Genomic DNA, 23,247 nt, shown 5'->3' with positions numbered 1-23,247 from the left:
AGTAGGAAATCAGCCCATTCATAGGACCCTTAGCCTTAAAGTTGAAGACAGCTTTGCCTGGAACTGCCATCCATGGGAGGTGTTATTCAGAACTGTTAATATAATTATCAGAACATAAGAAGAAACGAAATGGGGAAGCAAAGTTGTAAACATTCCAGGCATGGAATCAGAGGATGGAGAAATTTAGAAGCAATTTTATGTGTCAGGAGAGCCAAGGATGGCTGAGAAAAGGAAAAATGCTCTTTGAATCTGAACAGTAATGAGGATGTTCCTGTTCAGGATACCCTGGGAGTGGTAATGGCCGTGTGCGTTTCTGTGTGCACAGTTGCGGTATGCGTGTGGCTGGATATGTGCATGTGTGTGGGTGGGTATAAATTTGAATTGTGGGCAAGTGTGTGTGCAAGTCTGTATATGTGGGTGTAGGCACAAGTGTGTGAACATGAACGTGTGCGAATCTTGTGTGCATATGTGGGTGCGGAGGTGAGTGTGTGTGAACATGAGTGGGTGCAAATGTGCATGTGTGTATATGTGGGTATGAATATAGGTAAGAGTGTGTGTGAGCATGAGTTTGTGCAAATGTGCATTTGTGTGTGTGTACATGTGTGCAGGTATATGGGTACATGGATGTGACTATGTGTGCATGTATGAATTTGCATGCATGTGTTAAGTGTGTACATGTGTGCAAGTGCATGCATATATATGCGTGTGTGTATGTGTGTGAGTAGGGGGCACTGACTGACACACTAGATCAGCTAAGATCCTCATCACTGCTCCAGCCTCCACCACCACCCCCACCCCGCCCCCATTGCCTGCACAGCACGCATCTTTCCCATTGCAAATGCACATCACACTGACCACCTCCCCTACTAGGCAGGGCAGAGCAGGGGAGAGACTGCATTCTTCACCCCACACCCAGCAGCTGGCTCTGAGCCTGGCTCCTGGCAGCTACTGATCACACATGTGCCGAGTGGAGAAACTGCACATCATACTGATGAGAATGGGGGATGCGGGCAGGTATGGCAGGCAGACTCATCTTACTCCTTTCTCATCAGAAGTGCTAAGTTCAGTTTTGCAGTTTTGGGAGTCTGGGTTTCATTGCCTTTTTTTTTTTCCTCCTTTTTTTGCATGTTTGTTTTTTAAAACAAATATATTTCTTGAATTAGCATGGAATCCAACATGAAATAGAGAATAACTCCTATAGAAATAACAGGAAAATGTTTTTAAAAATAATTCTTCAAGTTGGAAGAAAGCTTACCTCATAGAAATGCTCTCAGTTTCTTTTCCTGAAAGTCTCAGCATCGTCCTGATGATTCTCCCTTTCTCCCTCCTCATGTCCACCTGGTTATCTGTTACTTTGGTTTGCAGATGATTCGGGAGCCTATCAGCCTCTTCGTTAGTCCATCTTTTCTGAAGACAGTCATTCTTTCTTGCCAGTATCACTGCAAGAACTTTCCAACTTCTCTTCCTGTTTCAGTTCCCCTTCTCCATGCTACTCACCTTGCCAAGGTGACCTTTCCATAGAAGGATCTCATTGTATTAAGTTCAAACATTGGCAATGTTTGGCCCTCTCTTGACCTCAAAAAGAGCTATTTAATAGAGTTCAACTAGGTACCAGCATGTTGCTTGCAAGTCTTTGGTGGCATCTGATGACAACAGTTTTTTGAGAGGACATCGCTGTACTCCGTTTTCTGGTCACTTACTCAGAATTACATATGCCAGAGTGGTATTCCAGAACCTTATTTCCCATAGATGCTATTTGCTAGAAAACAGACAGCAAAGATCAGATATATATCATTAAAATGCAATGTTCAAATCAAGTAATAAAACATATCAATGCCTCCCTGTATTACCAATCGAACTGTATCCTTTCTGAAATCAGTACATGATTTCTCTCACTATGGAATTGTCACAACCTCAGTGCCAGTCCTGATGCTATGAATTTTAGCTGAATGACCTTGGGCAAGTCCCCTAACCGTTTTGAGCTTCATTTTTCTTATATAAGAATTAGGCATATAAATAGCACTTAACTCATTGGGCGTTCCTGAAAATTAAATGAATAGTATATAAAAAGTGTTAAATATGATGAGTAGCACCTAGTAAGTCCTCTTAGAAGTTGGGCTACCATTGCCCTTCTAGATCAATGCACGGTCAGGTCTACTAGGATCAGACTTCTCTTGGTCACTTGTGATACTTCTACAGCTAAATGGCAAATCTCAGGGGCACCTGGATTGGTCAGATGGCTAAGCGTCTGCCTTCGGCTCAGGTAATGATCTCCAGGTCCTGGGATCGAGCCCCATGTCAGGATCCCAGCTCCGCGGGGAGTCTGCTTCTCCCTCTCCCTCTGCCTCTCCCCCTGCTTGTGCTCTCTCTGTCTCTATCTCTCTCTTTCAAATGAATAAATAAAATCTTTTAAAAAAATAAAATAAATGGCAAATCTCTGGGGGCAGTTTGCCCAAGTCCCCCGAAGTCTGAGAGAAGGGAGAGACCTTTCTATAAATTCACATGTACTTAATGGGAGTCTTACCCCTCCTTTTTTTTTTTTTCTTTAACCTATTCCTTATGAAAATATTACTACATTTTTCTTATACTTATGTGACTTGATGTGGAGAAATTTTAGATAGATTTTTCTAAATTCGAGTGATTTTTGCCAGGGATAATGAATTCCAAAATGAACTTAGTCAAGTTGCTAAGTTGCTTTGTGGATAATAATTTTTGCTTCATTTTATGAGAAAATATTGGTATTGCACTAAGTTTTTAAATAACACATATAATTATACCCTCATTAATGATGTCAAATATTATTATTTAATACATTGCTCCAATTAATTATGTTTTTTAAATTAAACAGCTAATCTCTAACAAGTTATATTTAAATAATTATGTCTAATGCTAATGGGATAAAGAGTGTGTTCCAGCATTTTCTTTATAAATACAAAATAAGATGACCTATAAAATTAAGTCTGACTTCTTTTCCTTGGCTAACCAGCCCCTTAGCTTCTGCCCTTAGACCCCCAGCTTCTTGTGCCCCCACTAACCACAAGAAGCTAATGCTTCCAACACCCTGAAAGGTTTAGGAGTGCTGTGTATCATGATGCTGGGACTGTACACATGTTACTCTTCACCCTGGGGGGTCCTATCCTCCCTTTGCCTGGAAGGAAATCACGTGTTCTGCCCCAAGAGAAAGCTCTCATGCCTCCCTCTGACGGACTTATTTGTTCCACACACTGAGCTCCCAGGGTGCACTAGAACATTCACTGAACAACACCGTAGCTGACCTCTGAGTACCTCTGACCCCCCACCCTCCCCCCAACTCCACTCCTGGGCTCTTCTGTATTCACTTCCTGAGCAATAGCCCCCACTATATGGGAGCTGGATTAAAGCTTGTTCCCTTCCCTTTTTTCCCCCTAAATTAATGAATACAGACATGAATAAAAGAAAATCTCTAGACAAGCAATAAATGTTTATTGCATGAATGAATGGATTAAATTAGTAACTCTAAGATACTAGATATCTAGCTGTCGAGTACGGTAGATGTGCTTCATTGTGTTCTTATCGTTATTGCTACGTTCATCAGTAATTAGTAAGTAAAAATACTACCTGATATAACATGCTACCAGATGAAGGTAAAACATCTATGTAATAGTGCTATTTTCACTTATATTAAAGAGACTTTTGAACAAAAGGTATGATAATAATAATAAAACGTAGTTTATATATAATATGCGAAATAGTTTTACACATGTGTTTCTGCCCTTTGTTACAATTCTGTTACTACAGTATCATGACTTTGTTAAGGGCTATTTATTTACTCCTGTCTTGGGCCAAATTGCTATGACATACTATACATCAAATTAAATTTTATTGTAATAGATTGCATAATGCATTTTATTATGATGTTTATAATAATTTATCACAGCCCCTTCTGCCATGATTTTATTTTGTGACTCCTTGTGACAAACTTGCTGGCTTGCTTCTGACAGGACCCTCACCGTCTCCTTTGTCCCATCACGGTTACGATCATCAGAGGCTGTCTTCTAATGAGTTAATCATTTGATATATTCCAAAATAGGCCATATTTGTCGCTTAAAATTATAACTTTTTTTCATTAACCCAATTCAAGCTGTGCCTAGTTAACTGCTCAAATCCGAATACTCCCTTGAAGGTCAACAGTTTAGAGTAAAAGTGATTCTATCAGTTAACACCCTATTAGTTAAATTCCCTTAGAATTACATGTGGCATAAATTAGAATTGACTTGTTAGGGTTAGGGCAACCTCCCTCTGAAGGTACTGACGACTTTCTCTCACATCTTGTGAAAACACTTGACTCCTCAGCAGTCGGCTTGTACAACATGGGAGTCTATTGGAAACAATTCACATCTTTTAACATTTCTATGATGTCGTGAGTGGCAATCCTTTTTGCCATCGAGAAGATAAATAACCAACATCATATAATATCTGATAACATATCGACTTCATTCTTGTCCCACTTACCCTGTGATTCCTCCGGCTGATGGTACGGCATTGGTAGCCATGACCACTCTGCCTGTCCTGTAACTTCATTATCAGGAAAGAGATGTATGGTCACGGTGATAACTTGCAGATAACTGTAAATGGATTACTTTTAACCAAAATAGAATCATGCATCCACAAAATGGTGGTTTTCACCCCAGGCTTGATGGTAGGTGGTAGCATATATGTTCAGAAACCAATAGCTCTCCGTGTTTTGTTTTGTTTTGTTTTTTTCCTACAACTGAGATCAGAATTCATTGCTCTGTAAACTCCTTGGAATCCCTGGGTGTTTCAGAAGGCAGGGAGATTTGATTGTGTTCTTACAACAAAAAGGCCTATGTAAAGAATTCTTTTAGGCTGTAACAATAGCAACACAAAATCCTTTTATCTGAAACCTGAGAGCCTGATAGAAACATGGAATTTGGGAGACAGCTCCCAAGATAACAAAATAGAGCCTTTAAATAGCAGTGCCGATTTTGTTTTTCCATGGAGACTCTCCACCTTCCAAACCCCATCCTGCAAATTTTGAACTTCTATCCATGTCTACCTTTTTCATTTTAACTGGAAGCACCTGATTCCAGTCCTTCCATTCCTAGGGCAGAGAACACAAATATTTGCCTAGGGCAAGCCAACTGTTAATCTCTTGTAAAAACACCAATCACATTGAATTTTAGCAAATGATCTTATAAAGAAGGGGCCCATTCTAGCACTGTCGCTTATGCAGTTTCAAAAGTTAAAGTATGAATTCTCTTACACACCCCACCTCTTCAATTTCTGTGGCTGGCTAGTAGAAATCACGAGAGACATAGGGCTATCCCTCATCTGGGGGTGGAGTGGATTTTTCTTGTATTAGGAATGGGTCTTTTTTTTTTTTTTTCTGCCATTCCATAATTGGTATTTATTTTGAGCATTTTCTGTATATAAAGCAAGGAGGAAGAACTAGGAAAGTTACACATTAATCTGAAACACATCTTTGACCTCCAAGGGAAAGTGCAGTGAATAAGTGCACTAAAGTCAAATGAGTAATTATTTCTAGCCCATGGAATCATGGGCTCTTTATCAGGTAAATAACATTTGGGCTTGATCTTCAGACATATGAGGTTTTTCATTGTCCGTGGTGAGAAGGATAGCATTGCAGGTAGAGTCCCCTTGAGCCAAGTCAGAGAAACAGCGAAGCCCCACATGGATTTGAGGAGAGGCGAGAGACCAACTTTAATGGAGGGATTATGTGGGAGAATATAGTTTGAAAAGTGGGATAAAGAAATAAGTAGAGATCAGATTGCAGGAGCTCCTTTTTCTCCCAGGTTTGTAATATCAAGTCTCTGTAATAGAAGTAGTGATATAAACCAAAACTCTATTAACTTAAGGGGTAGAGAAAGCAACCAAGGTTTTCTGAGAGCTCACAAAGTGCCCACTGTGAAAGGTCTTTGCTTATAATATGTGTTTAAGATATTGATACTAAGTAAAAAAAAATTTAAACTGTTTATATAAAGACGGCTTCATAAAAGTCATTTACTAAAATAAATAGAAAAATATGATATGTATATGGAAAGATACATATGTCTGTCTATCTATCTATCTATCTATCATCTATCTATCTCGGTTCTTACTTTAAAACTTTTCCATCATTTGAACCATAAATCTCAGCTTCTTTTGTTGAAATATACTTGGCATATAACATCCTGTAAATTTAAGGTGTACAACATGTGAATTTGATACATTTATATATTGTAATATTACTGAAAACCTTCTTTACCGTTCGCCTACCTAATCACTTAAAGCCACCTGTCTGAGCTCAAACTGCACACTCACCAGGGCTTTTGTTCAGCTCAGACTCATTCCTCCAGTATTGCTTAAGCTTCTCCCTCAAGCTGTGTCCTGCTGTGCTCTCCTGTGAGGCTTTCGGTTTCTCATATGTACAGGTGTTCTGACTTGAGAGGGGAGCAGGTGTTTGTGGAAACAGGAATACCACCTGAATCAAATCTACAAGTCCTATGACATCATCCCTTTGGAGAGGAGTTTCTGACGTTGGACTTTAGAACTACTGTTTCCTTTACTTGTAATTCCCTGACATTTTTTTCCAACACCCACCACAGACTCTTCTAGCTACAGACGACACGGTTTGGAGTTAGGTATCTCAGAGGATACGGCGGAGTTTATGAAGCTCTTTATAATATCAGCAGACTTCTACAAATCTCCAATTACGTTAGTATGACTGGGGGAATAAAAAAAAAACCAAACGAACAAACAAAAAAAGAAACCACGTCTCCCCGCCCCTGGATAAAGGGATCTCAGCACAGAAGCATAGATTCACAGTGATGTGCATAAACCCCAGCAAATTGTTAATTTCCCATCGGTTACTCTCAACCCTCTGGGGAAGAATGGGGAGGAAATGTAACAAAGAAGAGGAGTTTAGGTTACAGTCTCTCACCAGTCCTGCCACCTACACATGCCAAGGATGGGAAAGAGAGGGTGCATCCTTGTGAGAGTCTCAAGGTTTCGGAAAGCTGGATTCTTTTTCTTTGGGCTCAAGGAGTACATAAACTTCAGTCCTGGGACCAGCAAGGGGAAAGGAGCAACATGAACCATGACCCATTTTGTCACCTCAGACTTTATCAGAGGGTGATTCTCATTACCACCCATGCTAACCAGCCACATGCCTGTGTCTGGTTGTATCAGAAGTCACCTCAGCCAGAATTATATCTAGGCTTGTAGGTGTCCACAATTCGAGGAAAGAGGATGGTAAACCAATGAAGATCCAAATACAAAATGGAGTTTTCTGGGGACAGAAGAAAGTGGGTGATTCTAAACCCCAGTAAAAACAGGATTTCCTCAGTGACCTCCGTGGAGACGTCAACTGGCCTTGGACATTACCATCTGCTTCCTTACCCTTAATTTCCTTAAATGTGTTCATGGCCTCAAACTGGTTTAAAACTAGTATTCACTATCCGTACCACCAGCACTATTATTTGCATGTCTTTTGTGAGCCATTATGAGTCAAAACTGTTCACCAGAACATAAAATCATGTCAGAAAGAGAAAAACGTGGAGGAGTTTAAAAATGAGCACTTTCTGAAAGAAGGGAAGGGCAGAATGGCATACTGCTTTCATTGGCTGAGAGTGATGGATGGCGTTCGCTTCCACTGTGAGACCAACGATATTGAAACATTTATAACATTAAGAGTTCTGTAGCAAATAAGTGCAGTGTGGCACTTGAGATATGCCTATAAAATTGTGAGTCAGAACATCAATGCACAGATTACCCTTTAACTTTTCAAAGGATCAAAACCTATGTCCGCATTCTTAAATTTCTTAATTTGATTTGTTTTTGCTGAGAAATCACCCCTGACCTTTCCCTTCGCATAATTTATCCTTGAAATGTTGTTTATTTTATTTCTGGTAACCAGGTTTATTTCTTTGTGGTTTTGAAGCACATAAGAAAAGGAAAGTCCTTCTAACAGTGGAATGGCCATAGCTCTTAGCAGAGAAAAGTTGGACCAAAAATTACACAGAAATCTAAGTGGTTTCAGCAAATGTGTACTTCTCTCAGATATTCTGTTATCCAGACAATGAGAAAATGATCTTTTGCAAGGTTTTGAAATGAATTTTTCACAGTGTAACTGAGTGAGACACAACCACAGTTTGTTTGGTGCCACTCTAGAGTGTTGTTTTGGGTTTTGTTTGGATCCATTGAAACTTACATTGCGCCACGTGTCCCACTGCTCAAGGGAATGTTGCAAATGGCAGAACATTTCAGTTTGCCCCATTCTGTTGTGGCTCTTTAGCAGTTACCTGCAAATATTCAGTAGGATGTATTTGGAACTGTTCAATGAGAAAACACAGTGAGAATGGTGGAAAGCCGGTATGAGAGTGGGTATCTTTTGAACACTGCAACGAGACAGCCTGAGGAATACCATCATCATTCATTTCTTTTTTTTTGTTTTAATTTATTTTATTTTATTTTTTTATTATTATGTTATGTTAATCACCACACATTACATCATTAGTTTTTGATGTAGTGTTCCATGATTCATTGTTTGTGCATAACACCCAGTGCTCCATGCAGAACGTGCCCTCTTTAATACCCATCACCAGGCTAACCCATCCCTCCACCCCCTCCCCTCTAGAACCCTCAGTTTGTTTCTCAGAGTCCACAGCATCTCATGGTTCCATCATCATTCATTTCTAAACTGACAAACTGACTTGTTCACAAACACCTTCTCTAGTCAGTTGGCATCCGGTCATCATGCTCTTGAACTGGATACCTACATGGGCTAGTTAACTTCTCTAGGTCCCTTAGCTACAGAGTACAGCCAGCCACACACCCCAGACACCGGCTCTGTTCTACCACCAGGTCAATGTCTAAAGCTAAAGACTGAGCAAAAGAATATGATTTGGCTCAGTGGTACTTGATCGACTATTCTAGATGAATAATTTAAAGTGCATGTCTGAAACCTCAGTGGATCCCTCAAAAATCTTCTGTCATACAATTTTTTTTTGGCTCTTGATTATCCTCCACAGTGAATCAGCATCTTACACAGCTTTTTTTTTTTTTTTTTCCAGGCCACTTAGGTCAAGTCACGTATCATAGAAGTAAAGCTCTTGCTGACAAACTGGTTTCCTCAACACCTCACACACCATCTCCATCTCTCTCTGTCTCTGCTTTTGTTTTCATTCTTTTCTCACTAACCCACTCTCATCCTTTTTTATTCTGTATTTCTGTTTTTGTGAAGAATTTGGACCACATCCCCCACATGGATTCACTTGTTCACTAAGAAGCAGGACATTTAGGGGCGCCTGGGTGGCTCAGTCGGTTGAATATCCTCCTCTTGATTTCGGCTCAGGTCATGATCTCAGAGTCGTGAGATCAGGCCCCGCATCAGCCTCCACACTCAGCATGGAATCTGCTTGAGATTCTCTCTCCCCTTCTCTCTCTGCCCCTCCCCTGGCTTGTGCTCTCTCTTTCTTTCTCTTTCTGAAATAAATAAATAAATCTTAAAAAAAAAAGAAGAAGAAGAAAAAGTAGGACATTTATTGCCATGACTTTTTGGCGAGAATGTTGTTGGACTTTTTCTAGACCTCTAGACCACTGGACAGAGCCCATGACTTTGATTTTGGCTGAATTAATATCTCCTCCCCTTTCTTCCTCAGGCAAAGTAGATTTTATACATCAATATTTGTTGGTTGAATTGACGGACACAGAAACCCTTGGTCTTATCTGATTGTCATACATCTTCTATGCCATGTGTACCTTTAAGATATTGAGAACATTTTCTAAATACCCAAGATCTCTCTTTTCCCAACTATAAAATCATAATACCACCCCATAGATAGGTATATGGGTTTGCATTTTGAATGAAATGAAGCAAATGCAAAGCATCTGGCATATAGTAGGTGATTGCAGTGCTATTTTCCCCCCCCTTTACCAATGGTGCCTGGTGCTTTTCTCTGTATACAGGAAAGTCTCCATTACTGGAGTTATTTTCATAAACAAAACAAAACAAAAAGCCCCAAATCCCAGGGAAATAATAAATTATATCCTTCCTCGTGAAAGTGTCGAATTAGTGACAGACTTCGTGATGGTGTGAAGAACTTGGCAAATGGGAAACTCTAGGGAATCGTGCTGATTGTTCTGGGTGACGATGGATGGTGAGATATTTGTAATGGGCATAATCCATATGTCTTTACGTGTTTATGTGTTATCTACTGGGCTGCTGGTGCCTCTTGGATGGCGCACAGAATTCACACAGCTCCGCTCCTGCAGGAAATAAATAGAGGGTCCAGGATGAAAATCACGGTGTGAACAGCATGTCCAAATACTCCCCTGGGAGGCATCCACCAAGGGAATTCGGTTGCATTTTCTCCTCTCCAAAAGCCAAGATTCAGGAGAGGCATTTCGAAGAGGCATTTGATGGGGCTTAGCTTTTTCAGGAGGGAGATGGGTGATAGGTAGTCTGGGGAGAACATGTAGGATGAGTACAAGTGTCTGGAATTTTAAAAGTGTTCTCTTGCTTCTCAGTAGGTGGCTGCCTCTTGAGGTCTGGCATTCACCCAAGTCTTTAGCATTACCTCAGCATTTAAAGAGAAAACAAGTGAAAAGAGACTCCACAAAGCTGCATTTTAAGCAGCATCAATATCAAGGAATGCCACAGGCTGGGTTTGGTTCACCCTGTTAGCATGCAGAATTATTTTGCACTATAGAAAGCTGTCTTTTCCCAACCAAGAAAACAAACAAAACAAAAAAGGCAGAACTAATTAAGATCGTCATATCTCAATAAATATGCAAATGCAAAATCAAAACAAAGAAATTCTATCTATCACATCATAAATTTGCAAATTGCTGTACTGGGCTGGCTTGGAAGAATTGCGAGGGATAGAGACTTCCTAATGGCTTTGCTTAGAAACTGTTTGCAAGCCGGATTTATTGAGTTTATATGTGAGGATGAAGATGATGAAGTTGCCAGTATAAAAATTATTTTCATGCCTTGTCTGCAAACGCCATGGAGCAGGAAGAGAAATAAAAATTCAGTCAAGGTTTTGTGCTATGAAATTTGCTTCCCTTTATATCATTTCAAGAAGAAAGCTAGTAGGATAGGATGCCCATTTTATGGATGAAAACAGTGCAGCTCAGAGAAAGTAAGTTTCCCATTTCTCACTTGGTCTTTGGAGCCAGGATTCAAACCTTCAACGACTTGTCTGACTCCAAGTTTATGTTTTGTTCCTGATTTGCATTTTTCCTACTGTACCACATGATTCTCCAACACCATCCAAAGTGACATTTGAATGTGTGTCTCCAAGCTCTCAAAGCATCCAGGTGAAAAGGAAGAAATAAAATCACTTTTCAGATGTTAACTCCATACACTTCCCACATCTGGGTATTAAGGAGCTGGAAACACAGTTTGATTTCTGCAAAAAGTTCCTTTTATTTATATTTAATGTAAGTTGTATATGGTGATTCCTTCTTACTGAATTCATCAGTTTTGGAAAATAAGAGAAAGAGAGAAGGAGCTAAGCAGCTGAATCTGTAAGCTGCAGAGAGAGCAACTCCAGCTTCATTTTAGAAACTCAAGCCTGCTCTCTGCCACGTAGTCATTGTCCTTAGAAGGTTCTCCCTGGACATCCGGGCTCTGTTTACTATTCTGGTGTGCTGGGCTAACATTAGGGTGAGGCTCTTTATGAGGGTGGGAAATTGCCTGGAACAAGCAAACAGCTAAGGAGATGGGGCCAGTCTGGCACCGATGTATTCCTCACTGCCTTGGGCATAAGGCAGTGCAACTAGTAGTCTAACCAAAGGTCGACATACATAGAATCGCTTATTAACACTGGCAGTAATGTTAGACAGAAACACATGCCAGAGAGAGCCGTCCCACTACATGCTTGAACCAGTGAAAGAAAGGAGAGAGGCCACTGCTCTTGGCAGTGCGGGCAGGATGCAAGCTTTGCCTTCAAGACGGGGTAGATAGACAGGATGGTCCAGGACAATTTTACTGCATTTTACTCGACGTGAGCAATTCTGTTCAAAGGAAATAAGATAATGGACTGAGGGGTGGCAGGACCTTGCCAGGGACACCTGCCACCAACAGTTTATCTCCTCTATCCATCCCCTTTCCACCCTCCCTCCATCACAGCCTCCCTCCTCTCTCCCCTCTTTCTTTTTCTCTTTACTTTCTCTTTTTTAATTAGTTTTTTATTTAAATTCAATTAGCCAATATATGGTAGTACATCATTATTTTTTGATGTAGTTTCTTTCCTGTTTTTTTCTTTACATTTTCCCCTTCTCCCCCACCCCAGCCTTTCTTTTATTTTTTGTATTAAAAGCATTTTAGTATCATTTTTCTCACTAAAATAATCATTTTATGGCATCTGTCTATATAATATAATATTAGAAAACATAGAATCATGGAGGATGGCTCACTCAGGGCACTCCCAAGGACAGGCTGGGAAGTGTCAAACGTCACATCTGCCCACATTCTCTGGGCCACTGATTATTTTAAGTCACTCTCTTCTCACTGTCCAACTGCAACCATGGTCAGACTCTAGGAGTATATTTTTCATATTATCCCATGTTTAGCAATTTTTTTCTACAAAATGATTTCTCGAGATCTTATCTCTTCCTTATGAGCTCAGTTTCCTTCTTACAGAAGGATACACAGTAGGGGTTCTTTCAGTGATGGTCCATGTCTGGGAAAGCGTATTTATTTTACCCTCATTCACAAAAAATTAAGGTGTGTTTGTTTGTTTTAGTATGTAATTGCAACTTGGGGTTTGTTTTCCCTCAGCATTTTCAAGACATTAATTCATTGTTTTGTTTTGTTTTCCTGGCTAGGTGTAACATTTCTATTACTTTTTAAGCTTTTTAAAATTAACTTTTTAGGTTTTTAGGTTTTTTAGTTTTAGAGTTTTTTTTTTTAATTTTTTAGTTTTAGGTTTATAGGAAAGTTGCCAGGACATCACAGAGAGTTCCCTTTACCTGGTTCCCCCTATTTATTTGTTTGTTTGTGTTTTAATGGGAAATCTGTTGCTCTAAATGTCATTCATTTAAGGATAATCTGTTTTTTCTTTCCTGACTTCTCTGATCCACCCTTTTTTTATTGATGTTCATCGTGATATGTATAATTATGGACTTTGTTTTGTTGCTTAAATTTTCCTGTGTTCCAGAGTATTTTTTTTTTAGATTTTATTTATTTATTTGACAGAGAGAGAGAGAGAGAGAGATCACACAAGCAAGGGGAGCGGCAGAGGCAGAGGGAGAAGCAGACTCCTGGTTGAGCAGGGAGCCCGATACGGGACTCGATCCCAGGACTCTGGGATCATGACCTGACTGAGCCACCCAGGTGTCTGCCAGAGTATTTCTTCAATTTGAGAACTACCACCTCCCACTATTATCTTTTTAAAGATTGCCCCTTACCAATTTAACCTACAATCCCCTATATACCTCTATCTTCTTATTTATGAATTCTCTGTTTAACTGTCTTTTGTGCTGTTGAGCTGTTCCATCGAGCTGTTTATTGCATTTTTCTTTTTTCTTCTAGAGAGAATCTGTTTAATTTCCAAATTTGCCTATTTTTTCCTCAAAAGGATCTTATTCTTTCATTATGTTTCTGGAATTTCTTCTAATCCCCTAATCATTTTAAACATCCTTATTCTGTAGTCTCTTCCAGATGGTCATATTATTTCAGATTTGTGGATGTCTGAATTATTTCCTCATCTGATCCGTAATTTGTTTTTCTGGGTGTACCTTCAGCAGGCCGAATCCTTCACCTCCTCCCATGGGAGTTCCATAGACCCTGGGTTTTGGAAGAATACCTCCATGGTAGTTTGATACTTGTTTCTGATGAGGGCCTTAGGTTTTTGCCAACCAGAATCACTCTGTTTATACTCACAGTGCCATTTTTGGGTCCCAAATCTTCTGTATCGTCTGTCTTTTCTTTAGTTTGTCAAGTTGCTTCCCCTTTCCGCAATTAAATTTCCAAATTATTACATTGTTACCATTACTTGACTAAATTGAAGCCTCTATTTCCCGTTTTTATTTTATTTTATTTTTTTTTAAGATTTTTTTGTTTTTTTTTTTTGACAGAGAGAGACACAGCGAGAAAGGGAACACAAGCAGGGGGAGTGGGAGAAGGAGAAGCAGGCTCCTGATGTGGGGCTCAGTCCCAGGACTCTGGGATCATGACCTGAGCCGAAGGCAGACGCTTAACGACTGAGCCACCCAGGCGCCCCCCGTTTTTATTTTTGAACTGATTATATTATCTATTGACTCGAGCCGTAAATGACCAACGATTCCAATTTGCATTTCCTTTCAACTCATACATTATTTGTATTAGTTATAAAATTGTTTTCACACTGACAAGATTTATAACATTTATATTCTATTTTATAAACATCATTTCCAGATTAGCCTTACATATTTAACATAGTTCTACGCTCATCAACATTTTTCTAACCATGGCTTTCCCCTTTCTGAGATCTTTATTCTGTTTCATCTTTGAGTTGCTTAGATTTTCTCATATAAAGTCTTCCCCCAGCCTCGACCTCACCTCCCTAAGGGAAACAAATAACTTTATATTTCTTTAGGTCTTGCATGTGTCCTTCTTTTGCAAAATCTCTTGGCTTTTTGTAAGATATAAAATTAAAAACTTCCCTTGTAGTTGAGTTACTTTTGTACTTTGATCAAAAATCAGTTGGTCTTACCTGTGGGGATAGATTTCTGGGTTCTCTGTCCTATTTTGTCGACCTATGTGTCTATCACTTTGCCAGAATTGTACAGTCTTGGTAACTGGATATAGAATATGTCTTGAAATTGGATGGAAGGATTCCTCCCTCCTACTTTATTTTTATTTTCAAAATTGCTTTAGCTATTTCTGGTTCCTTAGCCTTTCCGCATGAATTTTAGCATAACCTCGTCCAGATCAATGGAAGTATTTTTGGAATTTTGATAAGAATTGTGTTAAATTTGTGTACCAATTTGGGGAAAATCACCATCTTTACAATGTTGAGCCTTCTGAGCCATGTACTTTTCTCCATTTATTTAAATCTTCTTGGATTCCTGTCATCAGTGTTTTTCATTTTTTTAGTATACAAGTCTGGTATATCTTTTATGCTATTAACATCTAGGTGTTTCATTTTTGTTTAGTGATTATAAAAGTTTAGTGATCTTAACATGTTCATTTTTACTAACTGAAGTAGAATTGATTTTTGAATGTTGATCTTGTTACCTATGACCTCACTGACCTTACTTATAGCTCTAGGAGTTATTTTTTGTTTACTTGGTTTTTGATTTTGTACATTCCCCAAATAGAGATGGTTTCATTTCTTGCTTTCCCGTCTATATGCTTTTATATTCTTTCCCCGCCTCACTGTGCTGGCTAGAGCTTCTAGAACTATGTTGAATGGCAGCAATGACAGTCGACATCTTTGACTTGTTCCCGATCATAGAGAAAAGCATTCAGTCTTTCACCATTAAGTATAATATTAACTATATGTTTTCATACGTGTTCTTTATCAAGGCCAGGAAGTCTTCCTTTATACTGTCTTTTCTGAGGGTTTTTCTCTTTAATAGGTGTTGAATTTTGTCAAATGCATTTTCTGCATAAATGTATATGATCATGTGATTTTTCTTCATTAGCCTGTTAGTATATGGCTTCCCCTGATTGCTCTTTGAATATTGAACCAGTCTTGAATCCCTGGAATTAACTCCACTTGGTCAGGGTGTATAATTCTTTTTTATATAATGCTGAACTCAATTTGCTAATAGTTTGTTAAGGACTTATATTCATGGGGGATATTGGTCGGTAGTTTTCTTTCCTCCTCCTTACTGTCTTTGTCTGGTTTTAGTCTCAGGGTAATACTTGGCTCATGAAATGAGCAGGAAGTGTTCTCTCTTCTTTTGTTTTCTGGAAAAGATTGTGTAGAACTGGTGTTAATCCTTTTTTAATCATGTTGTGTAATTCTCCAGTGAGAATATCTGGCCCTAGAGATTTCTTCTTCAAGAGTTTAAATTATAAATTCAGATTTCTTAAGAGTTATAGAACTATTCAAATGATCTATTTCATATTAAGTGAATTGTTGTAGTTTGTACTTTTTGAGGAATTGGTCCATACTATCTAAGTTGTCAAATTTATGTGCATAGAGTTTTTTGTGGTATTTCCTTATCCTTTCAGTGCTTGCCCAGTCTATAGTGGTAGTCCTGTTTCATTCCTGATGTGGTATTTAATGCCTTCCTTCTTTTTTTCTTTGTTAGTCTTGTTATAGGCTCGTCAATTTTATAGATTTTTTTTCATTGATTTTTCTCCATTGTTTTTCTGTTTCAATTACATTGGTTTCTGTTTCTTTATTATTTCCTTCCTTTTTTTTCTACTTGCTTTGGGTTTATTTTGCTCTTATGTTTCTACTTCTTAAGGTAATAGCTTAGAATTTTTATTTTAGACTTTTCTAAGGTAAGCATTCACTGCTATAAATTTCCGTCTCACTATGGCTCTATCTAAGTCGCACAGATTTTGATAGGTTATATTTGCAATTTCATTCAATTCAATGTATTTTTTTCTTTCTCTTGAAATATCCTATTTGACCTCCTGAATTATTTAGAAGTGTATTTACTTACTTTCCAAGTGCTTGGGAACTTACCTTTTGTCTTTCCGTTTTCGATTTCTGGCTTGATTCCACTCTGATCCAAGAATACACTCTGTACAATTTTGCTCCTTTTAAATTTATTGAGCTTTATGTATGGCTGAGGATATGGTCCATCTTGGTATATATTCTGTGTGCATTGAAAAGGAATATGTATTCTGTTGTTTAGGGCTGAAGTATTTTATTAATGTCAATTATTATCTTGTTGGTTGATAGTGTTGTTGTTGATTTTCTGTCTAGTTGTTTAATCAACAGTTATTGAGAAAAGAATATTGAAGTCTTGAGCTATAGTTATAGATTTGTTTAGTTCTCCTTTCAGTTCTATCAGGTTTTGTTTCACATATTTATGCAGTTCTGTTTGGTGTATACACATCAGGAGTGCTATGACTTCTTGATGTATGGACATTTTTATCATCATACACCTCTATGTCCCTGGATATTTCCTTTATTCTGATGGCTACCTTATCTGATATTAATAGAGCCACTTCTTTTTTTTTTATTAATGTTTATGTGGAATATCTTTTCCATCCTTTCACTTTCAACCTACCTCTTTAATTATATTTTCAGTGAGTTATTATAGACAGTGTACAATTTGATCACCTTTTTTAATCCACTCTGACAATCTCTCTTAATTGGTGTATTTAGACAATTTAAATTAATGTTATTCTTATGTTAGGGCTAAGCCTTCCATTTATTGTTTTTCCATTTGTTCTTTCTCTCTCTTTTTTAACTGTTTTCTTTCTCCTGTCTTCTGGGAGTGGATATTTTCTAGAATTCCATTTTGATTTATCTATAGGATCTTGAGTGTATCTCTATGTATAACATTTTTAGTTCTGTAAATATTCCATTATATACACATAACTTATTATAACCAACTGGTGTCACATTTTTACCAATTCAAGCGAACTATAGAAAACTTACTTGCCTGTACCTTCCTTTGCCCTCCATTTATCATATAATTATCTTAAATATTTACATAATACAAGGAGAACCATGTCACACGAGTTTATAATTTTGGCTTCAGCTGTTAAACCTAATTTTAATAATTTAAGAAGAAAAGGAAAAGCTATTTGATTTATCCCTATGTTTACTCTTTTTTTTTTTTTAAGATTTTATTTATTTATTTGACAGAGAGAAACACGGCGAGAGAGAGAGAGCACAAGTAGGGGGAGTGGGAGAGGGAAAAGCAGACTTCCTGTGGAGCAGGGAGCCCGATGTGGGACTCAATCCCAAGACCCTGGGACCATGACCTGACCTGAGCCAAAGGCAGACGCTTAACGACTGAGCCACCCAGGCGCCCCCCCCATGTTTACTCTTTTGTTTCTTTCTTTCTTCCTTATGCTCCACAATTTCTTCTGCTATTATTTTATTTCTGTTTAGTATTCCCTTTAACCATTCTTACAGGGTGGGTCTGCTGGCAACAGATTCTAAAAACTTTAGTTCTATAAGAATGCCTTTAATTTTCCCATCCTTTTTGGAGGATATTTCTTTTCTGATTTCAGAATCCTAGCCTGATAATTCTTTTCTTTCAACCACGAAGAATGAGTGTGCCATTTTCTCCTAACCTCTATGGTTTCTGAGGCAAACACTGCTGCTGTTCAAGTTATGTTTTCCCTATAGTGTCATTCCCCTAAAGTTTCTCTCTCACTGCTTTCAAGATTTTTAATGTGTCATTGGTTTTCAGAAATTTGTTGGCCATCTGTCTTGGTATGGATTTCTTTGAGTTTATCCGTTTGGGGTTTGCTCAGCTTCTTGTACTTGTAGGTTTATGTCTTTGCCAAGTTTAAGAAGTTTTCAACCATTACTTTGAATACTTTTTCAGATTTTCTTCTTTTGAGACTCTGATGGGATAAATGTTAGATCTTTTGTTATAGTGCCACAAGGTCTTGATGTCCTGCTCATTGGTTTAGTTTCTTTTCATTCTGTTGAGATTGAGTGATTTCTATTGTTCTATTTTCAAATCCACTGAATCTTTCCGCTGTCTCTTCCATTCTGCTGCTGAGGCCGCCTGCTGAATTTTTTATTCATTCATTTTATTTTTATTTTTCAGTTTTCAACTTTCCACCTTATTCTTCTTTATATCTTAATTTCTCTGCAAGACTTTCTATTTCTTCGCCACATTTTACATTTCTGTTATTGTACACTTCTCACTTCTAAAGTTTCATTTGCTTTTCTTTATACCCCATATATATAAATATATATGTAAACAATATATACCCCAAATACATAAATAATATATAAAAATATATATTTTTTTCTTTGCTGAGATTTTTGATTTCTTTACTGAGACATTCTATTTCTTTTCATGTGTGTCCGTAATTCTCCATGGAGCACTTGGGTGATGTCTGCTTTAAAATCCTCATTAGATAATTCTAACTTCTCTGTCATGTTGATAGTTGTATCTATTAGTTGTCCTGATTCTTGGTGTGATGAATAATTTTACATGGAAACCTGACATTTGGGTATTACACTATGAGACTAAGATCCGATTTAAATCTTATGTTTGAACTTGTCTCCTCCAACACCACTCAGACAGGAGAAGAATGGGCCTTGTTACAGGCAGGTGGAGGTGAAAGTCTAGGTTCCCTGTTTTACCACATTGACACCCTGGGTGTGAGGGCTCTTTGTTACTGCTGGGCAGTAGGGAGAGTTTCAGGTCCCCCCCTAGACCTTCACTAATATCACTCTGGGTTCAAGGAGCAGGAGGGCCTTGCTGCTGCTCTCCATTGACACTGGTAGGTAGGGGTCAGTCTTGTTACCAACAGTTGTGTATGGAAGTTCAGGCTCCCCCCTGGCTCCCTTAGGTCCCTCTACCGTAGAGCAGTAGAATTAAAATTTGTTGATGGCCTTTACTCTGCAAGACACTCTGCTAGATAGCCTCCAGTGGTATTGAGGGGTCAGGGACCTCATTATTGTGCCCTAGGAATGAATGTTCCAGCTCCCTATCCTGCCTTCTCTGATGCCTTAGCTTGGGGGAAAGAAAGGGTTTGTGAGCACCTTGTTACAGTCTAGTGAGGGTAGAAGTCTAAGCTCCCTGCTTCTCTTGGTGGGGTAGGGTTGGGGCCACTGTTTTTTCTGTGGTTTTTGGCTGGAGTAGAGCTAGTAGTATAGTTTAAACTGATCCTTCTTGCTAGGCTGCCTCTTTCCTTACCATTTGACTAGATAGAACTAGCTCTTGTTGGGGCTGTTCTTGTCCACACCTGTTAGCATTTCTAGGTTGTCAGCTTGCCTAACTCCAAGTCTGGGATATAAGAGGCAAAGAGAAATGTCAGGAAGCTCACCACCATATTGTCCTTTAGTCCCAAGACCTCATCTCGTCTGCTTCCTTCCCTCCATATGTCATTCACATTTTAGTCTTCTTATGTTTGTTTTATATAAAATATCCAGGATAATTTATAAGGAGGAAAAAAGAGAAGTACTTCTCTGTCTGTAGAGAAGTGGAAGTCCCTAAATATGTAATTTGATTTTCTAAGTTATTAGAATACTTGTACTCTATTTGGAGAAATAAGTGAGAGACATAATTAAACTTTTTTAGGCCTTTACATATGTAAGTTAACTATAAATGTAAATATATATTTACATATATAAACTAAATATAAATATAAATCTACATATATAAATCTCTCTATATAAGTAAATATATGATTTAATACTATATTATACATTGTATATTATATAATATGTATTTATTTTATATTACATTATATATATCAGTAGCAAAGGAAACCATATTTGTTGAAATCAATAAAATGCACTAATGTGATAATTATGGCTTAATTCATATATAAAACCTTTGAAAAAGAAATCAAGAAAAAAGTAATTCCCCCCAAAGACGGTCCAAAATGGTATGTATGTATTTTTCTACATACATACTTGTTATATGTTCAATTTGGCAACTGTTTATTTTATGTCTACTATATTCTTAGCACATTCTAGACTTTCTATAGAATAATAATAGAATTAGGCAGAGGCTTGGGCCTTATTCACAATAAGACTATAAATGTTATTAAGGATCAAAACAAATTAAGTGAATATGTGAAGATTAATATTTAAAGGGAGAAAATTTCAAAGAGATAGAGCTATTAAGACAGTTATTTGGTGATTAAGATGAGCTTTTAAAAATGATATATCTTATTTGGTTGGATGCTGAGGAGTTGTAAGGTCATTTTAGAGATGAGAAATTGGTTACCTGAATAAGGCTTAGAAAAACATTCAGTCTGATATGTTTGGGTGATCACAACCAGAACAGCCTGATGACTTTATTGTGGTGGGAAAGGTCCAGGTCCATGAGTGATTGGAGCAGACTCTGCAGTAGAGGAAAGATAGGCCCTCATTAGGGGAAGATTGACCTTGTTGTTTACTTATGGACTCCTGCCAACTGGACCCCATAGGGAGCATCCCATCCATCAATACCCATATTGCATTAATAAACAAGGGAGAGTCATTGCAAATTCCAAATCTGGAAGTGGCATAATAAAAATGATGCTTTAGAGAAGTTATTAGCAGTGCAAATTTGAATGGTTTTGTTGTAGTTATAACCGAGGTGTGAAGCAACAAAGCTCAATGCCTGCCTCCTTCAACACCATGGTTCACCCTCTTCTTTCATATCCACCGTAGAGCAGTAGAATTAAAATTTGTTGATGGCCTTTACTCTGCAAGACACTCTGCTAGATAGCATCTGTGTGCTTTCTCATTTAGTCTGCACAATAGCTCTTAAGGTACTATTATTGCTATTCTGTGAGGCTGGGGGTTTTCCAAGGTCTCATGGCCAGGATTGATGCTCAGGCTCTTGACATCATACAGCATGTCATCTGGGTCCCTCATATGGTGATGGCTGACTCACAGGCAATCAATTCTTGCTGACTTGAGCTCGTGTTACAGTTGGGCAGCTCTTACCTTCCTTTACTCAACTGCTTTATCACCCACAATTCAGCTTGTAAAATATGATAACAGTTTAATGCTGTGGGACTGTGGAAACAAGATTCAGATTTCTTCCCCTTCCTCTCCATTCAGGCAATGTCCCACCAGACCTTCAGTTTAGGGTACCAAGGGCCTGGAGAGCATGGAAGCTGCTCTCATCAGTCAGTAGACAATTAGGAAACTGGACTCTGATTCATTTCCCGAGCTAACATGTAACCATGCTGCTGATTACCCATTTTCATTGTTTATGGCGAGGCAGGTGGATGAACAGCTCTGCCTGATTTATGTAGTGCTTGCCTTCCATAAATTACAGAGTAGAAACCCAGCACGCTGTTAATCCTAATTGGTTAAGTCCTAAGTAGGGAGTGATTAGAAAGTCTTCAGGAAAGAAGGTACCTCATGCAAATGAGATAGATATACAGTTCGTTGGGAAGAAATATCCCCTGCTCTCAATATGGGGTCAAGGTTTGTTGTCCATTCCTGCCGCCCCCTTCTACCTCTTGCTGGTCAACCCCTGCTGATCTTCCATTTGTAAATAAACTAACATAAAAGGGAGAGAAGGAAGATGATGGGATGTACAAACATAGCAGAAAGAGAATGCTGTTTGCCTGCTTACTCTCTCCTTTATTAATTTCAACCTGGATTGTCTAATTCTAATAAACCATCCATCATAATGAACGAGAGCTATGTAATGACTCATAGTGCTGTGAGTAGCAGTGGGATACATTAGGGCTTTTGGTCTTAGCTCCCTGAATTCCAATTCCACCCTTCCCTGGACACAGTTGACATGGCATTCCCCAATATTCAGTGACAGTGACACCCTTCTCTGATATTTCACTTTGAGCCACAAAGACCCTGAAGACCTTAAGTATGTGAGGTTGTCCACCTCTTCTGATTGGAAACCTTCTGATCTGACTTAGAAATGCAGACTGTTCTGGCAAAGGAAGAAGGAATCCCAAAGATTTTATGTGATTTCCTCCCCCCATCTCAAAATAATGGTTGAGGACCCAGGGACTGTGTATGGGACACATTTAAAGGACCGGGGGCTGTTGAGATGCAGACTCAGGGAAGATAACTTTCCTTCTCCCTTTCCAATCAATTGTAAATGCTCCTTCCTTTGGGTAACTTCTCTTTTCATTTCCTTCTCCTTTCTCCCCACCTCCCTCTCTCTGTTTTCCTCCCCTTCTGTATTTTTCATCCCTTTTTCCTTCCCTCCCTTCCTCTCCTTCCTCTCTTCTCCTGTTTCCTGGGAACCCATGGCAGACGCAGCAGCAGCGTGACCTCAGAACTGGATGATGAGCCCCCCTGCATGGAGGAGATTGATTACAGTACAGACAGCAGCTCAGACCCAGACGGGAGCTTCTCTGAGCTGGACCGGCAGATCCAAGAGTGCGCTTTCCACAAGGATGAGGGAGGGGAAGAAGAAGAGGGGCCAGGCCAGGGAAGAAAAGCCATCCCTTAGCCCTGAGGTTCAGAGTGAGCTCCATGTCTCTAACCATGGACTAGCAGCTCTGTTGTTTCTTTACCACCAGACATGTACAGCATCGGTGCCAAAAGCCAGCCCATGTGAGCCCAGCAACCTAATTCCAGAGTTTGTTCTAGTTTCATTAGGCATAGAGACTAGCTATGTTACAGTTATACCTTTTACATACATAGTTAGGTGGCCTTTGGAGCCCATGCAAGCTGCCAT

The 23,247-nt window shown here is 38.8% G+C and overlaps 1 protein-coding gene across 1 annotated transcript in view; it reads left to right on the top strand.

Annotated features, from left to right (window-relative positions):
• AGBL1 (AGBL carboxypeptidase 1) overlaps positions 1-23,019 on the top strand; it is a 706,519-nt gene extending 683,500 nt beyond the window's left edge. Inside the window, exon 22 of the mRNA XM_078078906.1 lies at positions 22,821-23,019. Within this exon, the coding sequence (XP_077935032.1) occupies positions 22,821-23,019 (199 nt within the window). The remainder of the gene's footprint in view (positions 1-22,820) is intronic.
• Positions 23,020-23,247: the final 228 nt, after the last annotated feature.

This window comes from Halichoerus grypus, chromosome 8, assembly GCF_964656455.1.
Source record: "Halichoerus grypus chromosome 8, mHalGry1.hap1.1, whole genome shotgun sequence".
Classification (NCBI taxonomy): Eukaryota; Metazoa; Chordata; class Mammalia; order Carnivora; family Phocidae; genus Halichoerus; species Halichoerus grypus.
Note: the sequence above shows the minus strand (reverse complement) of the source record. Positions and strands in the feature narration are given on the sequence as shown.